The sequence below is a fragment of the Lepisma saccharinum genome, chromosome 2 (assembly GCF_977018435.1).
Source record: "Lepisma saccharinum chromosome 2, izLepSacc3.1, whole genome shotgun sequence".
NCBI classification, from domain to species: domain Eukaryota; kingdom Metazoa; phylum Arthropoda; class Insecta; order Zygentoma; family Lepismatidae; genus Lepisma; species Lepisma saccharinum.
Window position 1 is genome coordinate 58,958,783 of NC_139230.1, and position 18,558 is coordinate 58,977,340.

At 34.5% G+C, this 18,558-nt stretch overlaps 1 protein-coding gene across 16 annotated transcripts in view; it reads left to right on the forward strand.

Annotated features, from left to right (window-relative positions):
* bt (projectin protein bent) overlaps positions 1-18,558 on the forward strand; it is a 486,238-nt gene that overhangs the window by 277,693 nt on the left and 189,987 nt on the right. For all 16 annotated transcript variants that reach the window (XM_083117398.1, XM_083117403.1, XM_083117397.1 and 13 more), the window contains 8 exons: positions 2,450-2,590; positions 5,770-5,937; positions 7,008-7,132; positions 7,688-7,862; positions 13,328-13,478; positions 14,228-14,364; positions 14,669-14,829; positions 16,648-16,789. In XM_083117398.1, coding sequence (XP_082973524.1) covers positions 2,450-2,590; positions 5,770-5,937; positions 7,008-7,132; positions 7,688-7,862; positions 13,328-13,478; positions 14,228-14,364; positions 14,669-14,829; positions 16,648-16,789 — 1,200 coding nt within the window. The remainder of the gene's footprint in view (positions 1-2,449; positions 2,591-5,769; positions 5,938-7,007; positions 7,133-7,687; positions 7,863-13,327; positions 13,479-14,227; positions 14,365-14,668; positions 14,830-16,647; positions 16,790-18,558) is intronic.

The window sequence follows — 18,558 nt, forward strand, 5'->3', positions numbered from 1 at the left end:
AGTGTCGATCCCCTGTGGGGAGAACCGGGATATTTTTCACCTACTCAAACTGATCCGGCGTCCACCCAGCATCATATGAACCTGGTACCTTGAGGAAACTTTGAGGTATAAAGGAGCCAGAAGCGTGGTGCTGATCACATCACCCCCTACCTTTAGCCGTGATCAAGAAAGTGTGGGGTCCTAACTCCACACCCCTACTATAAACCTTCATGGAAAAGTGCAGGGGAACACTTTACTTCCTCAAAAATCTGTTCCAACATATCAAACTGTCACGAAAATACGTAGACCATGTGACCTACAATTTAAAATAATAGTTTAAAAGCAGAATGGAGTATTACGTTTTGGTATATTTGGCAGATAAATTTTCTAAAACAAAATCGCGAATTTTGGGAAACGTAACACTAACAAGTCAAAAAAGATAATGCCAATTTTTGGTTCCATAATATATAGGTATCTGTCACGTGAGATTGATTGACTTACATTTTTTGGGTGCGTCGCCACTTATGGTCATTATGCACCCTTCAGTATATACGGAGAAAATTCCATTATCTAAAATCCTTACCTTAAAATTAAAAAAGGGGTATGGAAAATAACTTTCCCAAAATTACCTTCAATATATCAAACTCTCACGAAGAGGCGTAAGCCATGTGACTTACAATTTGAAACAGTAGTTTGAAAACACCATGAAGGTATAATTGCAGATATTTGCCAGTAAATGCACTAAAATGAAAATGTGAATTCTGGGAAAAATAACACCGTATAGTAAAAAATAAAAAATAAGAAAATACACCAATTTAAAAAAAAAATAACAAAATATCAAGGTCCCTACCGATTAGGCATAAATAAAACAAGAATAGCCAGTTGTTATTTATTGCATTAGTAACAGTGAGTCCTATCCTAATTTTCGGCATAATCACCACCGTTGTTCTGGCATTTGTCATAGCATGGCACTAAATTTTGTATGCCCATGGTATATGTGTCTGACAGCAAAGACTGGAACTATCTCTACCGCAGTGTAGCTGTCAAATCCTTGCCCTGCCAGAAACCTCTTCAGTTAAACAAAGAGATGAAAGTCTGTAGGCCTTCTTTCAAGGCCAGGGCTAACAGGGATTGGTCCAAGATCTCTCAGCTGAAGTGATGCAAAGGACCCGTGTGTACTCAGCTGTATGGGGTTGTGCACATTCGACTACCAGTCACTTCCGTGAATTGTCTGCACCATCGTCTGACCATACTATCACTCACGATGTCTGGTCTGCACACCTCACACGATTGCTGGTGGCTCTGTGCCAAATTCTGAGCGTGTAATGTAGGCTACATCACAGTCGGTGGGAGACTGTATGAGAGCTGCAATCTTTAACCTAGAACTGTCCTAAAACGGCTGCATTGCAACTGTACCAGATTACAGCTACATGCCACTTCTTCCTGCCTGCATGTGTGTGTGTCGCTCTTCGACCACTAGTGCTGCGCATAGGCGCCATTGGAGCTTTTTTCAGGATGCCCCTCGTATATGAACTTTCAGAAGCTGTTATTAACAATGTGTTCCTGTTTTAATGTGTGGTTAGCTAAATCAGGTACATATACAATGCAATTCTATAAATTCCTTGCGTTAAATTTCTAATACCTACATACCCTTTTCGACAGCAATAATGGTATAACTGCATGTTGTCAGTTTCACAGTACTTCACTTGGATATACTGTACTGAAGCAGAAATCCCATTGATAATGTAAGGAAATATGACACTTTCTTTTTTACAATTCAATTGTTTCAGTTATATGCAAGAGTTAAGTTGTTTGCTTTACAGAGAAGCTTTATGCATTGAAAAATGAGTCCGCACTCATGGTTCTTGCAAGCAGAGGGTTCCAAACCTCAGTGGAAATATCAACATATAATACCGAGAATGTATAAGGAGACTGATAAATTACAAATTGTATTTCTTAATCAATCACTCTTCACCCTTATCTCATTTAGTCGTAACTTTAAAAATAATCAAGTATTTCATTTTAAACTTACTGCGTATGACAAAATTCCATAATCCTTCTTTAGCTTGTGAATTGTAATAATTTTCCAAATTCACTATTTTGCAGTTTGAATTCAAATCATAGAGAATAGAGAAATGAAGTCAATTTCATAGAAGATAATATTGGTACTTAGCAAAACCATACGTGGATCTGTATGAGTTTATTATTTCCATTTGCAAAAACATGGATTTAGTTTAGTTTGTAATTGTCAGGGAAAAATGTAAATTTTGTCCTGGAAAACCTGGAAAAGTCAGGGAATTTCATTTCTGCTTGTTTGTAGCCACCCTGATTTTACATTGCCATATGTGTCATACAAAAAATATTTATTTTCATAGTATACTTACTGTTCATTTTTATTTTATGCATATCGTAAATGTTATTTGTTTCCATCATGTTCAATTGTAGCTCATCTGTGTTTTCATTTTTCCAGATGTTCCATCTCCACCTGCAGATGTGGATGTCACAGACGTGTATCAAAGTTCTTGCATTGTGCATTGGAAGCCACCTAAAGATGATGGAGGATCTCCTCTTGTACATTATATTATTGAACGTCAAGATTTAAGTGTCAAAGGTTTGTGTAGTTTTATTAAAAATTAAATGTAAGAGATAATGTAAAAATACTGTTGTGTTTCAATTGCAAATCTTGCATACATAGAAATTTGAAGCTTTTCTTCTTTTACTCTCTTTCTCATAGTTCTTGCTACATTTTAGCATTTCCTCAATGCTGTATATGTGTATAATTATGTATGAGGAGGTAAATATGTGCAAGTGTAAAAATATAAGAGGAAAATTTAGCTACTTATAGTATTTAGTCATGAGATATTATTAAACAGATAAATTAGGATCATATACCAACTATTTAAATGTGAAATTTTTTGTGGTTGAACATTTTCTGTATTTGTGTTCCCAAGTTTCTCCTTCCTGGGTGTCCTTTGGACAGATTAAAAATGTTTATTGCTTTTGTCAGTAGAGTAATTAGAGTGACTATGAAACCACCCCAGGAAGAGTAATAAATTAAGATAAGATACTGAATAAAAGGAATGAAAGACCAATTACACTTAAGAATATCCTTATTTACTATTTTAGTATAATGTGGAAACAATTAAAAATATCAATTATTTTCAGAAAAACGTTGAATTTAACTGGGTTAAGTTATGATGAACAGTTATTAAATTGTATTTGATTAGAACACAATGCATCCAAAGTTGCATTTCAGTATATTTTCATCAAATAACCAAAGTTAAGATTTATATGCAGTGTCATATTGAGTAAGAATGCTTGAATTATTGTTTTAAGTCAACTTTATGCACAGAAAGGCTGATTAGGACTGGACCTACAGTTTAAAGTGGGATCCGAACCACTGTGACATGTGCCTCCACTGGTTATCAAACCTAGGACCCCTTGATTACAAGGCAATGATGTAACCACTATGCCATCGGGGAGGCCCTGTATCGAGTAAGAGAAACTTCAATTGTAAGTGCTGGAAGTCTAGCTTAACATTGCATTTTCATTAAAGTGAAATTCTCCTATCTGCAGGAAGAAGCTAATTTGATTTCTTCCTACCTGCTCTGCATTACCAGTTCCTCATATCAAAGTTATGTCCTATCTAATATCCAAGATATATTTGCTGCCACATTGCTACCGAGATCCCTTTGGCTCTGGATGGAAAATGAAAACCTTGCTTTTATACTAATTGTTTCTGGTCTCGAACCAGGCACTCCTTGATATTTACAAAGTTTCTATTTAAAGAAAACACATACATTATAAATGAAGTCCAATAAATACTTCCTTCATTTTCAGAAATTTTATTTGAGTTTTTTTTTTAAAAAACAGAACTATGACATCACCTAACTTCCACCAGTCTAAGAAATTAAGGTTATGCAAATAACCACCCTAACTGCAGTAGAGATACCATGGCATCACCAGAAAATCAAGGCTGTCACAGTGTACCAATATCAATGTATGAGGGTTATTTTTTAAGTAAGGTCCGTTTTGCAATAAAGCGAAGTAAGTAAATGTTTTTTTTTTTAAAAAAATATTTTCTGAATTTACATACACTTCTCTATTTGCTACATAATTTCCTTGCCGGTTTAAACATTTATCGTAATGAACTACGAGTTTTTGGATACCCTCCTCCTAGAACTCTGCCGCCTGTGAGATAGCCAGTTAACCATGGTCATTTTCACTTCTTCATCAGTGTCTAAACACTTGCCGTCCAGGAAGGTCTTCAGATGGCAGAAGAGGTGGTAGTTGCTAGGTGCAAGGTCTGGATTGTATGCAGATGATGATCTGATCGAATCTTTAGGCTGGAAGGTACTTGATCATCATCTGCATACAATCCAGACCTTGCACCTAGCAACTACCACCTCTTCTGCCATCTGAAGACCTTCCTGGACGGCAAGCATTTAGACACTGATGAAGAAGTAAAACGACAGTGAGTAACTGGCTATCTCACAGGTGGCAGAGTTCTATGAGAAGGGTATCCAAAAAACTCGTAGTTCGTTACGATAAATGTTTAAACTGGCAAGGAAATTATGTAGCAAATAGAGAAGTGTATGTAAATTCAGAAAATAGATGTTTTTTTTAAAAACATTAACTTACTTCGTTTTTATTGCAAAATGGACCTTACTTAAAAAATAACCCTCGTATTTACATTTCAATTGTCTCAAGAGGAATCAGCATTTCCATCCCACTCTAACTTGGAAGCAATGTGAGATATGCTATTTGTCCCATTCATCTTTGCCAGACCATATTGGAATCCTGTGATAGTAGTGTTATTCAAGGGGGGAGGGAGGAGAAATTAAAAACTGTGAGCTTGTCTTCAAATGTCTTACTGTAAAAAGGAAAGACATGACATAACTGAATTGATTATTCACATATGACTTCAAACTGAATATACTATGTAAATTATGTCAGTGTATTAAGAGCATGAGGAACAGTTTCCACATCCAGCCTGTTGCAAGAACCTGAAACTGCTCCTCCTCCACTGCCCTTTCCTCGCTTTAAGCTGGGGAGAGAGAGGTTTGTGCACTGGAGGATTGTAGGAGGTGGAGAAAATGTAGCATTACGCTTATGGGAGTATTGTTTTACTTGTTTTCTTGGGAATATCAAACTTCCAATAATGTAGAAAAACATTTCAGTGGGAACAGGATGGGTTGAAGATTGTGTTTAAGCTAGGAAAAGTTGAAACTTCCATTTGATTAGTCGTAACTTGACGTTGAAAATGTTTGTCCACAAGGAATACATGGGAGTCTACAAATAATTGTTCATCATATTTTTTTACAGATTGTATCTAGCTTAATAATCAACATAAAGAAAATTGCTTCTACTTGCAATATGGGGAGAAATTCATACTCTCTTGTCCTATGTTCTGCTTTTTTGAAGTAACAGTGCCAATTCTGACTATATTGAAATAAATACGTACCTACACTCTTTGCCTTAAAATGGCAACTCACTCACATAATCTTTTCATCTAGATTCTCCTGGATTGTCATTCAGTTTATTCTCATTCTCTATTGGCTCAATTTTGGTTCTTCTTCCACAGTGCAACAACATTTATTGCCACCTAATTATTTATAATACCTACTCATTTTTTTGTCAGTTTGGGGAAGAATATTTACAACTGTGTAATATCTGAACATAGAGCATGATATTGTTTGTTATTATTATTTGTTTTTATTTTTTGAAACCATTAACTTTTACTGTGTTGTACTAGTCAAGTAATCAATCTACTAATAAATTGTGTTACAGGTGGTTGGCACAGCGTAGCAGAATCACCAGCCAATCAACCAACAACTTTCAAATGCGAGGATTTGGTTCACAAGAAGGAATATAAATTCCGGATAAAAGCAGTAAACAAATTTGGAGCTTCTGAAGCAACCATGTTCAACAAATCTGTCATAGCCAAAGATCCTTGGGGTAAGTTTTTTGCACATCATTTTAAAATTCTCAACTTTATTGTTTAATATTGTCCATACAAATGTGTCTGTGTTCTTTACTGTTCAATTCCTATTAATCAAATTAATCAGTACTTTAGTGGTATCACCTGATACAGGTGTATTAAAATAGTAGTTTATTAGTAAAGGAACGTAAATTAAGAGTATTTGAAAATAAAATCCTTAAGAAAATATTTGGACCTAAAAGGGATGAGGGGACAGGTGTGTGGAGATGATTAAATAATTTAGAACTTCACACTTTGTATTCCTGTTCAGATATTATTAGAAAAAATTAAATCAAGAACACTTAGGTGGGCAGGCCAAGTGGCATGAATGTGAGAAGAAAAAGAGTTTACAGGATTCTTGTTGGGAGACCTGATGGTAAGAGACCTGTAGGATGGCCAAGATTAAGATGGAAGGGATAGTATTGAGATGGACCTAAAATATATCAGTATGGATGGAAAATATTGGATTGATGTTACCCAGGATAAGAACAGATGGAAGGCTTGTGTTGCTGCAGCCATAAATATTCGAGTTTAAGAAGGCTAGAGAGTTAGTTAGTTATTAGTAAAATTACTAATTTTTAGAAATAGAAATAATCTATAATTTAATACCCAGTTCTACCATTGTTTTGTTGTTTTTATGCATACAATATGATAACAAACATAGTAATCCATAAATACAGAGAGTACTAGTTTTCTCTGTATTTATCTACTACCGTGTCTCTTATTTCCCAAATGTGAATAGTAATCCATGTTTCTTGGTTTTGTAAATTCAATTTATAAATATGCCGTTTCTTTTCCTAAGGAAAAGTACATTTTAGTCAGCTGCTTGCATTTATTAATTAAGGAGGTAAATGAATCATTCAGGTTCTTCATGGAATGTTTGCCAGTTTTTACTGAATCAGTAAAATATTAGTTAACGGTTTCATTAAAATATATATCAGTAGTTGATTAGTACTTAATAGATTCATTCCTAACATTGTTTGTATACCACTGATCCTTTAATTAACTTAAAGTGTGTTTGTTTACTGAATTGTGTATTTCTTTGCAGATGAACCCGGCAAGCCAACTAATGTAGAAGTTGTTGACTGGGATAAGAATCACGCTGATCTGAAGTGGAACAAGCCAGAAAATGATGGTGGATCCCCTATTACTGGTTATGTAATTGAATATAAGGTATGTTCACAACAGGCATTAACATTTTATGTAAAATTTATAATTTGCTCCCCTTGTTCCTTTTTTACAGAACTAGACTCTTGTATATTTCACAGGGATTAACTTTGTATCTGTGAGATTTGAAATCATTACAAGAAAATCTAGCTTCTAAAAATCTTGACGTTTTCCTTCCGTACAACATTCTACTGCATGAAACTTGCCAAAGTTAAATCAATAGGTCGTCTGTGATCAAAATTTTGAAAGTAAGAAATTTAATAGTGGAATCATCGTACCTGTAAATACCAGAATATTATCTATTCTGATACCAGTTCTGGTATACCACTTTCTGCTGATATTCTTACATTGGAATTTGGCTTCATCACATCTTTCTCACATCCCTAGTGAATATCTATTTCAAATCATACACTGAATGTTTGCTATTGTGTACATGGGGTTAACACCAGTCATTGCTGTCAGATTTTACTGTAATTCTTTATCAATAAAATTTCCATATGTGGCCCATCTCTTGTTTTTAAGTTCTGTACATGTATTGATTTTTTAACAATTACTTTACAGGAGAAGTTTGGCAAAGAATGGGTAACAGGCAAGGAAGTTGGTGATGTAACATCTGCAGCTATTGATGGTTTGAAAGAAGGAACCCAGTATGAATTCAGAATTAGAGCAATCAATAAGGCTGGTCCAGGTGAACCAAGTGATGTCACCAAACCTATTATAGCCAAGGATCGCTTTGGTAAGCTGAATAATTTATGAATTTGAATATTATTCACTATATATGCACATTAAATTTTATCGACATTGGTATAATAGGAGCTTTCTTTATTTAATCTTATTGTATAAAAATCAAGGGGGTCCTCTAAATTTCATCACATAATAAGATGGAACTTAAAGACAATTTCCTTAAATGAGCATAAGGAAGAAAATGAGGGAGATCCAAATGTGCTGGTGTAGGATGGAAGCTAGAATTTTGCAAGGGTGGTTGTGGAAGTATTATTTTTTAAGTAGTCTATAGACGTTGCACATAATGAAACTGTGTAAATCACATGCCTAAATGAAAAATGCCAAAACATTGTTCTGATAAGTGAAAACTAAGTTGAAGAGTGGCTATTTCATTCCTGATAAGAATACATCGGAGTCGAGACACATTTATTAATAATATTTTTAATTAAGTCTACTTGGATTAGAATGAACTTAAATATTCACTTAGGTGTGTAGGGGTGACCTCCTCTGAGGGTACTGAAGTGCCACTTCCCTGGTAAACAGCATTTGTGCAGGCCAAAGAGGCCCTGGCTTCTGGACCTACGGTCAGTATGATCAATATCAATATGTTTATTCATCATTAAGCATCAAAATAATGCAATAGATGTTGTCATCAGTACAAATATAAAACATAATAGAAGAATAGTATAAACATACAAATATAAAACTTAATACAATAATCCTCTGTATGGCTGTGTATTATGCTGTATTTTGTTCTTATATGTGCTGAGTGCCCCTTTACAACCTCATTTTATAACCTAGGTAAGGAGATTTTAGTTCTCAGAGATAAATTTTGATTTTGTTATGTTAAGGGGCTTGGCAGTGTATAATGTGACGGTGCAAATAGCTTAAGTGCTGACAGCCACAATTTTCATTTAATTCATCCATTCTGTAATGTTTATTAGGTAAAATATGCTTTTTTGTTTGCTTAATTGTCCCCTTGTTTTTCATAACAAGTTCAAGTTTCCTGTATCCAAGTGTTGACACACCCCAAATTTTCATTTCAATTACTGCAACAAAAGCAAAATATCCACGTAGAACTGCAACATGAGGAGAAATTCATTACTTGGAATTTGACAACTTCATTTTGCTAATATACATGTCCATTTGGACTGAATTGAAATAAAGGTATAACATGTGTGAACTACAATTTCATTCACGGAGCATGGAATCTATCAATTTTTAAAAAATACCTATACTTTTTGTGTAACTTAAGTATTTTATTATATTTATAATTTTATTTGTGAATATCAATAAAACAGGCACATAGGTACAGGTTAGGGTTACCAGACGTCCGGTTTTCCCCGGACATGTCCTACATTTTAGCCTTATGTCCGGGAGGAATTTGAGAAATATCATAAATGTCCTAAATTTTGAGCATCACATAATATTAATTAGGAAAATATTTAACAAGAAAAATCATGCAAGTTACAAGTCAATTACTGCACTTCCAAACTCAATAGTTAAATTTATTTTGATTGAGTCATTCATCATCTGTCGTATATGTATCTTGGTGTAGCTTGAAAAAGTTCTGGGAAACCAGGACGAAACGTCGCAGATAATATAAAATAAAAACCACTAAAAGTAACTGTGTTCGATTATTTTGCATCTACAAAAAGTGATTATGTGAACCTTTGAGAAGAACATAGATATTCAGTCATTGCCTAAAAAGAAAACACATGTTTGTCCTGCTAGAAAACAAATGGGAAAACGGAAGCAATTAATGAACAAATTTTTGGGACCACTTACGGCTGCTGTCACTGTTCAATGCCTGAGTGGAATTTTTTGCCTTAGGGTTTATACGGATTCAATATTTTGATTGTAAAACAGGGATATGGAGAACAAAGTTATTCAGGGTGCTTGCAAGTCAAGAAAGTCATGGAAGTCAAGAAAAAGCAAAGGAATCAAGACGTAGCTCAAGAAGTCAATAAAAAGGCAATAAATTATTCTTGTGGTCAAGAATTTTTGCTATCACAATGACTGATTGGTTGATTTAGTTTATTTTACTTCACTTTTCTGCCCCTTTGGCTAATCGCGAAGATGAGGATGAATGGTGGTAAGATAAGATGGATGAAGGGACAGTCACAAACATATAGAGACAATCGACACAAGCCCCACATAAGATTATACTGGCTTTGAGTCTAGACACCAGAGCCTTCCTAGTCTGCCAAACGAAGTCCAGGATGCATTAATAGATAAAGCAGGTTTAATTCTCTTCTTAAATACAGCTTCAGTTTTCATCTTAACTGGCCCTTTGGTAGGGATTTTTCATTAAATAAATATTTATTTTCTTAATTGCAAATATCCAACTTTACCTAAGTCGGGGTCGATTAAATAAACGTTAAGAAAAATGCAAAAAAAAGTCCAGAAAAGTCAAGAATTCTGGATTTGTTATTTTGGTAGAAATTCTGTAATTGAAGATCGCGGTGCAAGAACCAGACAGCTCCAAATTATAAAAGCTTTCAGGAGACACGAAAAACTGAATAAAATAGTGGAATATCGAAAAAGTAAGGGGCATTCATGTACAATAGCTAGAAGCAACAGTAACATACATATTGAAGTGTGCGGTCTCGATAGGAACTGCGCCGAGTTGCCGAACACTTAACTATAGCCGCTGCAAGAACCAGACTGCTCCAGGAGCTGTCTGGGATCATGCGCTGGCAGAAATACTTAACACATGCGAGACAACTTCTTTTCCATTCCTACAACGCAACAAATCTGTGGAGCTGTCTGATTCTTGCACCAGCAGATAGAGCATTTTTTTCATGATAGATTACAGCAAGAAAACAATTTTGACCAAAAGGTGGAGCTGTCTGGTTCTTGCACCGGGCTCTTCAATTGAACTGAAAACTACTCAAGATGAAACTCTGGAACCACTGGTAATTGCTCAATATTTGTTTCCCAATTATAGGTCATAATGCAAATGTTGAGAGAGTACTTTTGTTACCATCAGTACAACAGACTCATAAGAAAAATGATTTTTTTTATAAAGTCTGTAAAATGTTTGGTACTAGTCCCTATAATTTCAAAAGCTTTATTGTCCACTCTAACATAAATATATTTTGACTAAACCTGACATTTTGAGAAAAATTGGCTCCTCTGCGAAGTACCAATTAAATCATGTAGTAGGAGGTGCATTGTTTAGTATGATTGCAAGTTTTAAAATTTTGCATTTAAAAATTCATTGAGAATTCATTCTTTTAAACTGAAAAGTGTCATTTTCAAATTACTTTTAACGTGTTCTATAGAAATACGTATTATTTATTGAGAATGTTTTGTGTCCTACATTTTGACTTCATGTCATACATTTTGGGACAGCATGTCCTATATTTCCCTTACAGTGATCTGGTAACCCTATTTGCCTGTATCCAAGTGCTGACACACCCCAAATTTTCATTTCAAGTACTGCAACAAAAGCAAAATATCCACTTAGTACTGCAACATGAGGAGAAATTCATAACTTGGTGGGCCTCCTCGATGGCGCAGTGGTAGCGTCGTCGCCTTGCAATCAAGAGATCCTGGGTTCGATACCCGTTGGAGCCACAAGTGGTTCGGATCCCACTTTAAACTGTAGGTCCAGTCCCGATTAGCCTTACTGTGCATAAAGTGGACTTAAAACACCAAATCAACAAATCATAACTTGGAATTTGACAACTTAATTTTGCTAATATACATGTGCATTTCGACAGAATTGAAATAAAGCTATAACATGTGTGAACTACGATTTCATTCACGGAGCATGGAATCTATCAATTTTTAAAATTACCTATACTTTTTGTGTAGGAGAGTAACTTAAGTATTTTATTATATTTTTAATTTTATTTGTGAATACCAATAAGAAAGACACACATGTACAGGTAGAAAATTCAAATGTGTAATTGTTGTCATTGGCATTCCTAAATTTCAGTGTTATTTTTTACTGTAATTGTGAAAATTGTTTTCTTAAATTCACTTTTCAGTTTACAATAACATTGATGATTTTCCACGCACAGTGCATAGTAAATGTTCCCAGTATTCACTCATAACACAACACTTCCTGTAGAAAACACATTTCTAAACAGAAGCATTTTTTTAATTCACTCAAATGAAATGATGGCTTTAATTCAAAGTGCGATGTACTCATTGTCTTCTTTCCTTCTTTTAAGCTTTTCAAAGCCTTTGACGACAGAAAGTTGCCAGTTCGTTTCACTTCTCAGACCTCCTCGACAGAGTAGTGGTAACATCACCACCTTGTTATGAAGCGGTTCCGGTTTCGATACCCAGTGGAGCCACACGACACAGTGGTGTGAATCCCACTTTAAACTGTAGGTCCAGTCCCGATTAGCCTTGATGTGCATAAAGTGGACATAATACAACAATTCAAACAAACAAACTTTTCTTATCTTTATGCACTTATTGCATTTAGAAAACTATTTGATCTCATCGGCCACTAAATATGAAATGTTTATTGAAGTATATCACCCAAATCTTTGAACACAATCGTATTTCCAACATATTTCCATTGTGCTTAATCAATAAATCCTGCTCCTGTATTATTTTGCAATTCAGTGATTACAAAATAATGTAGTTCTATCTGAAGTATAACGACTTTCAGATGAAAACTAATGCATTTACTGCTGGCTGTGGCATGTTGTGAAGTACACCGTCTAGTAGTTTATTGATGAGTACACCACAGAAGGAAAAGGAAATGCAAAACTATGCACAAACCATGCAGCCTCAGTTATTCTGACAATGAAATTTTCCTAGCAATCCAAAAAATCCCTCTCTGACCTCAAAATACCATTTTATGTACACACATACACCCACACCCCTAAACTTCTTCTCCCGCAACACAACAAGTGTTTCTCCCAGAAAATTTTCTCCTTCCTATGAAACTTCCCTTCTGAGAAGATCCCCGCAGCGAATTCTATTTAAGAATGAGGTCAAAGCATTGTCAGTCATTTTTGCGCCAAACTGCAATAAATGAAGCATGACAATCTCTTTTGAATCGAACTTTCACCAGCTAGACTAGAAATAACAGATCTGATAGGGCTTCAGGTAGTTTCTTTTTAACAAAGGAAGTGTTATGTCCAGTTTAAATTGCATATTTCATGGCGTTTTTGCTTTAAAGTGCAAATTCAGTAATATTCAGAAAAATGGCGTAATTTGTGATTCCAAAACTCCGAAAACTTGCTTCCTTAACCTACCCAAATACATTTTAAACACTTTATTTTGCTTTCCTCAATTTTTTGATGTTATCGTTAAAACGAAAACTTCAGGTCCCTAACTATTGGTATTTCTCACATACTTCATCATGTTCCTGTTCAGAAAAGAAAGTAATACAAGAATTTATGTAAATATCAATATATATTTTTTTATTCTTTTGGAAGCATGTTTCAATTCTTAGTGAATAGCAATATTAGATACTTTTTGGTAAGTCATGTTCTGTTTTCATTGCAGTTAAACCTTTCATTATTGGAGAGGGTCTTACCAATATTGTGGTAAAGAAGGGCCATGTTATTAAATATGACATCAAGTTTGGTGGTGAACCTGAACCAGAAGTGTTGTGGGAGAAGGATACAAAGGAAGTTAAAGAAGATTCTGCAGAGAGGTAATAATCAATTGCAGTCAACCTGCAATTTTCTGAATTGAGTAATTCAACAGTAATGTTGTGATAGATTGTATGTTAATCATATTTTTAGTGTGAACAACATAGTTAACTTCAAGTATCACATCAATGCACAATATCTTCATCATCATCAATTTCATTTTAGCACATGAGTTGAAAAAAGAATGTGTTTTGAATGATCATATTTTATTTCATATTCATATTTCATTCATATTTACTTGACTACTGTACACGTACAGTTTTGGACACTTCAGGGTTGTAACAACCTCATTGACTTTCAATGGAATCATTACAACCTAGAAATGTCTGTGACTGTACAACCATAGTCATTTATGATGTAGTACATTCTGTATAGTTGTTTTTGGAATTATGCATTACATACTACAGTGAGCAATCTATTTTTATAGAGCTGTGTAATTATTATTTTTTGTCATTATGGTTTCATCAGAACTTATCCAACTGTTTCATTGACTCAGCATATGTGGGTAGATGTCTGTGTGTGTGTGTGTGGGGGGGGGGGGGTACATTTTTGTTTTAAGTTGAAATAGAAAAAATTATACACATTTTTTATTTATTTCTGTGACAATTATAGTTGCACTACATAATGACAAATTCATAGATAAAATAAAAATACTGGATACTTTCTATTGTTCTATATTTAACTTGATGTTCTTGTATTAAGATTTAAAATTTTAGTTCATTCTATACATTTTGCACTTTTTTCCCTGAAGGATCACCATTGATAAATATGAAAGAAACACTGTATTGACTGTTAGACGAACTGTAAGATCTGATAGTGGAAAATACAAGTTAATTTTGAAGAACAGCTCAGGAGTTTGTGAAGTAACTGCAGATGTAGTTGTACTAGGTAAGAATTACATTGTGTGTATGTATATGTGTAGCCTTAAAATTTTAATTGCCTTTTATAGCTTTTTTAAAAATTAATTAGTCATTCAGAAAGAGTGTTAAATTTTATTTAATAATTCTTTATACTAGGAATTTGTAAAACAGTTAATGTGTTTCTGTTTGTTTTCAATTTCAACTCTCATTATGCAAAAACTCTGGTTCTTACAGTCAATTATTCAATGCACACATTAAAACAAAGTTTTGTCTACTATTGATGGGAGTAATGATACTTTAAAAATCCTAAATTTAATTTGTACTCGTTACAGATAAACCAACACCACCAAGAGGACTTCAGGCTGAGGAAGTTAGAGCAAATCACATTAAAGTAAAATGGAAAAGACCGGAAGATAATGGCGGCAGTGATATTACTGGATATGTTATTGAGAAAATGGATGCTGACACAGGACGATGGATTCCAGCAGGCGAGGTATGTTTAATGTGTGCATGTATATAATTCAGACAAATAGTGGGTAAGTAGTGTAACAGATTCTAAATAATTGTTATCTATATCAAGGAATCCTGTTTTCATTCAGTTTGAAAACTATACATGTCTCTTGATGAAACCCTTCACAGATATATCTAATTGTGTACTCTCTATGCAATCATCACAGACGTTTTAGATTAAAATAAATAAATAAATTCCCTAATAGCCCAGAGGTTAAGGATACCACATAAAATCAAGGTATCTTAGAATTAGTTTTCAGTGAGAGACATATAAATTATTAGAATCCCACTTTAAAGCTGCCAATTGACATAAAGTGGATTTGAAGCAAAAGTAAACAAACAAAATTTTTAATGTTACTGAAGAACTAGAGAAATATCCTGAACAGGAAATAAATTAAAATTAAGTGACTTCAAATTTATGAAAGTTAACTTTTACCTACTTCTATGGGTGTACTTATTTTGTTAATTAACATAAGTTGTGAAAAACAAAATGCCGAATTAGAAGATGTAAGTGAGTACTAGAAAGATTTCTGCGAAATGTACTTGTAACTTACAAGTAAGTTTTGCAGAAATCTTTTTAGTACTCACATTTTCTAATTATCAACCGTGTTTTTTATTCCCTCTAACATGAACATGAAAAATGCAGAAGTTATTTTCATGGTATGGTGTGAATATTGGAAGGATAAAGTTCTATTTTCATGTTGCTCTTCTTATTCTTGTGACTGGTTAATTTTGAAGTTCCACTACCTTCATTATCATAGATTAAAATGTCTGGGTTGTGTCGTGTCACTGTATTGTTCACACTCGCCTAGTAGACGTTTTTGACACTATTGTTCAGCAGTAGTGGGGTCATGTGGAGTGCCAGACTGTGTCGTCTGCTTTGTTATGCTGCTGTGTCCACTGTAGTCCATGCCTCTTTGGTTGGAAGATAATAGTTTTGGAGGAGGACTGCATTTCTTCTTGGTGTCTGGAATCTTCTGGAGTATAGGGTACCAGGTGGGATACACTTGTCCAGTGTCCAGGTTTAGTTCCACTTTGTGTTTAAAGATAATGTGAGTTTCTCTGATTATGTGGAGCACTTGTGGGTGGAGATGGTGTGGCCTGTGGGGCTGTGGAAGGCCAGAATTTGATAACACAGCCTGATACTCTACCTCCACATGGTAGAAATTGTAACTCCTGTCAGTTGATTGTTAACAATGTTTGTTTCTTGAGTTTGTTTTTAAAGTTCACTTTATGCACAGAAAAGCTAATTGGGACTGAACCGACAGTTAAAAGAAGTTGGATCTGAATCACCATGTGCCTCCACTGAGTATCGAGTGGCGAGTGTAAACATTGGAGTGAAGTGGTACCCCCTCCATCCCAGACACCATCACCTTTGATAATGATTGCAGTGGACCTGAAAAATTAGTCTCAAGAATTTGAACAGCAACACTGAAACAAAGTTATTTTCTTTCTTAAGAAATACATTTAGAATCAAAAGTGAAAATTTAGACTGCACAGGACTAGCAATACTAAGAAGGCTTCACATGTAAAGTAATACATTTTGAAATTGATTTTTCTTTGACTTTAACTCTAAAATTGTGTACCCATAAACTGAGTATGGATGTATATACATATTCAAACATTCAATAACCTAGTCAGGAAGAAGGAGAAAGAAAAGACAGATGATCTCACATGCATATCATACCTTCACAAACATTTCTTTCAATGTGTAGCTTTTACTTAGACATGTTTTCCAATACAATTTAGATAGTTTACATTTATTTCTAACTGTGTATTGATTGAATTTTCTTTCTAACAGGTTGGACCAGATAAGGATACATTCACAGTAGATGGGCTTACTCCCAAGAAGAAGTACAAAATCAGAATTAAGGCTGTTAACAAAGAAGGCGAATCAGACCCATTGGAAACAGATGAACCCATCATGGCCAGAAATCCTTATGGTATGTACTATATACTGAAAAACAAAAAACTCAGCTTCAAAGTAGACATATTTCACAAGATACACTGGAACATTGGTTACAGATTGCTCACAGGCATGTGGCTAAAATTTGTCATGGAGGAAAAGTAAAATCTGGAAACATAAAGCCAGGGTTTCAGTGTGTGTGTATAATAATAATATAAGAAATATATACCTTTTCTTCAGGTCATCTAATATAATGATATACTACATCACTTGTTTTTCATTAGGGTCTCTTATGCTGTCCTCTGTGGGAAATTGATTTAGCATATTGTAGTATGTTTCTAGGGTATGTAGGCTCTAATCCTGGGTAAGACATGATTGTGTGTTTGTCCAATTTAGCAATTATCTATTTCATTAGTTCACCCTTCATCCACATCATGATGGTTAATCTAAATAAGTAGCAATAGGATGTAAAATATCCAAAGTAGCCAAAGTAGATTATTGTTTCTATCTCAGCATGATAACATTACTCTCTATTAGGTTCCATTTTTGTTTGATACTATTGGAGTGTGTATGGTATTGTATTTTAAAATAAGGGAATTGAGGTCTTAAAGTGATGGGTTCGTTATTGTGCTTTAGATACTTTAGATAAAAACCATACAGCACTCCTGTCTATGTCCTCTTTCTTCATCGTTAAAATTTAGAAAATTTTTGATTTGAAATGAATTGATTACTTTGCCTAATTGTGAATCATTTTGTGAAGATTACTGCTCTAAAAGAAGATAGATGATGTTCTCTCTTCATGAAATTCTTAGTTTACAAGCGTTTTCCTTTTCCGTTCCTGTTTTTCTGATAAATTTGTAAAGATGTATTTCTAAATTTGGACAAAATATAGACAGTTTCATTTTATTCTCTTCTTATCTCCAGCAAAAATTCCCATACATTGATTGAAATGTTTTGTGTATTGAGCTATCTACGAGGGTTATTTTTTAAGTAAGGTCCATTTTGCAATAAAAACGAAGTAAGTAAATGTTTTTCAAAAAGCCATTTATTTTCTGAATTTACATACACTTCTCTATTTTTCTACATAATTTCCTTGCTGGTTTAATCATTTATCGTAACTAACTACGAGTTTTTGGATACCTACCCTCCTCATAGAACTCTGCCGCCTGTGATGATAGCCAGTTACTCACGGTCGTTTTCACTTCTTCATCAGTGTCTAAACACTTGCTGCCCAGGAAGGTCTTCAGATGGCAGAAGAGGTGGTAGTCGCTAGGTGCAAGGTCTGGACTGTATGACAGAGGATCAAATACCTCCCAGCCAAAAGATTCGATCAGATCTTGAGTTTGAGCCACAGCATGTGGTCTTGCATTGTCATGAATCAGTATGACACCGGTCAAAGTGAAAGCAAAACTGACACAAGTATGGGAGTGCATCAACCAATAGCAGGACATCTGAGAATAAAGAGGAAGAAGACAACATTCTGCCATCTGAAGACCTTCCTGGGCGGCAAGTGTTTAGACACTGATGAAGAAGTGAAAACGACCATGAGTAACTGGCTATCATCACAGGCAGCAGAGTTCTATGAGGAGGGTATCCAAAAACTCGTAGTTCATTGCGATAAATGTTTAAACCGGCAAGGAAATTATGTAGAAAAATAGAGATGTGTATGTAAATTCAGAAAATAAATGTGTTTTTGAAAAAACATTTACTTACTTTGTTTTTTCTTGCAAAACGGACCTTACTTAAAAAATAACCCTCGTATTTTCCTTCCCCAGTCAATTCATTTCATTCAATTGAATTTTCCGT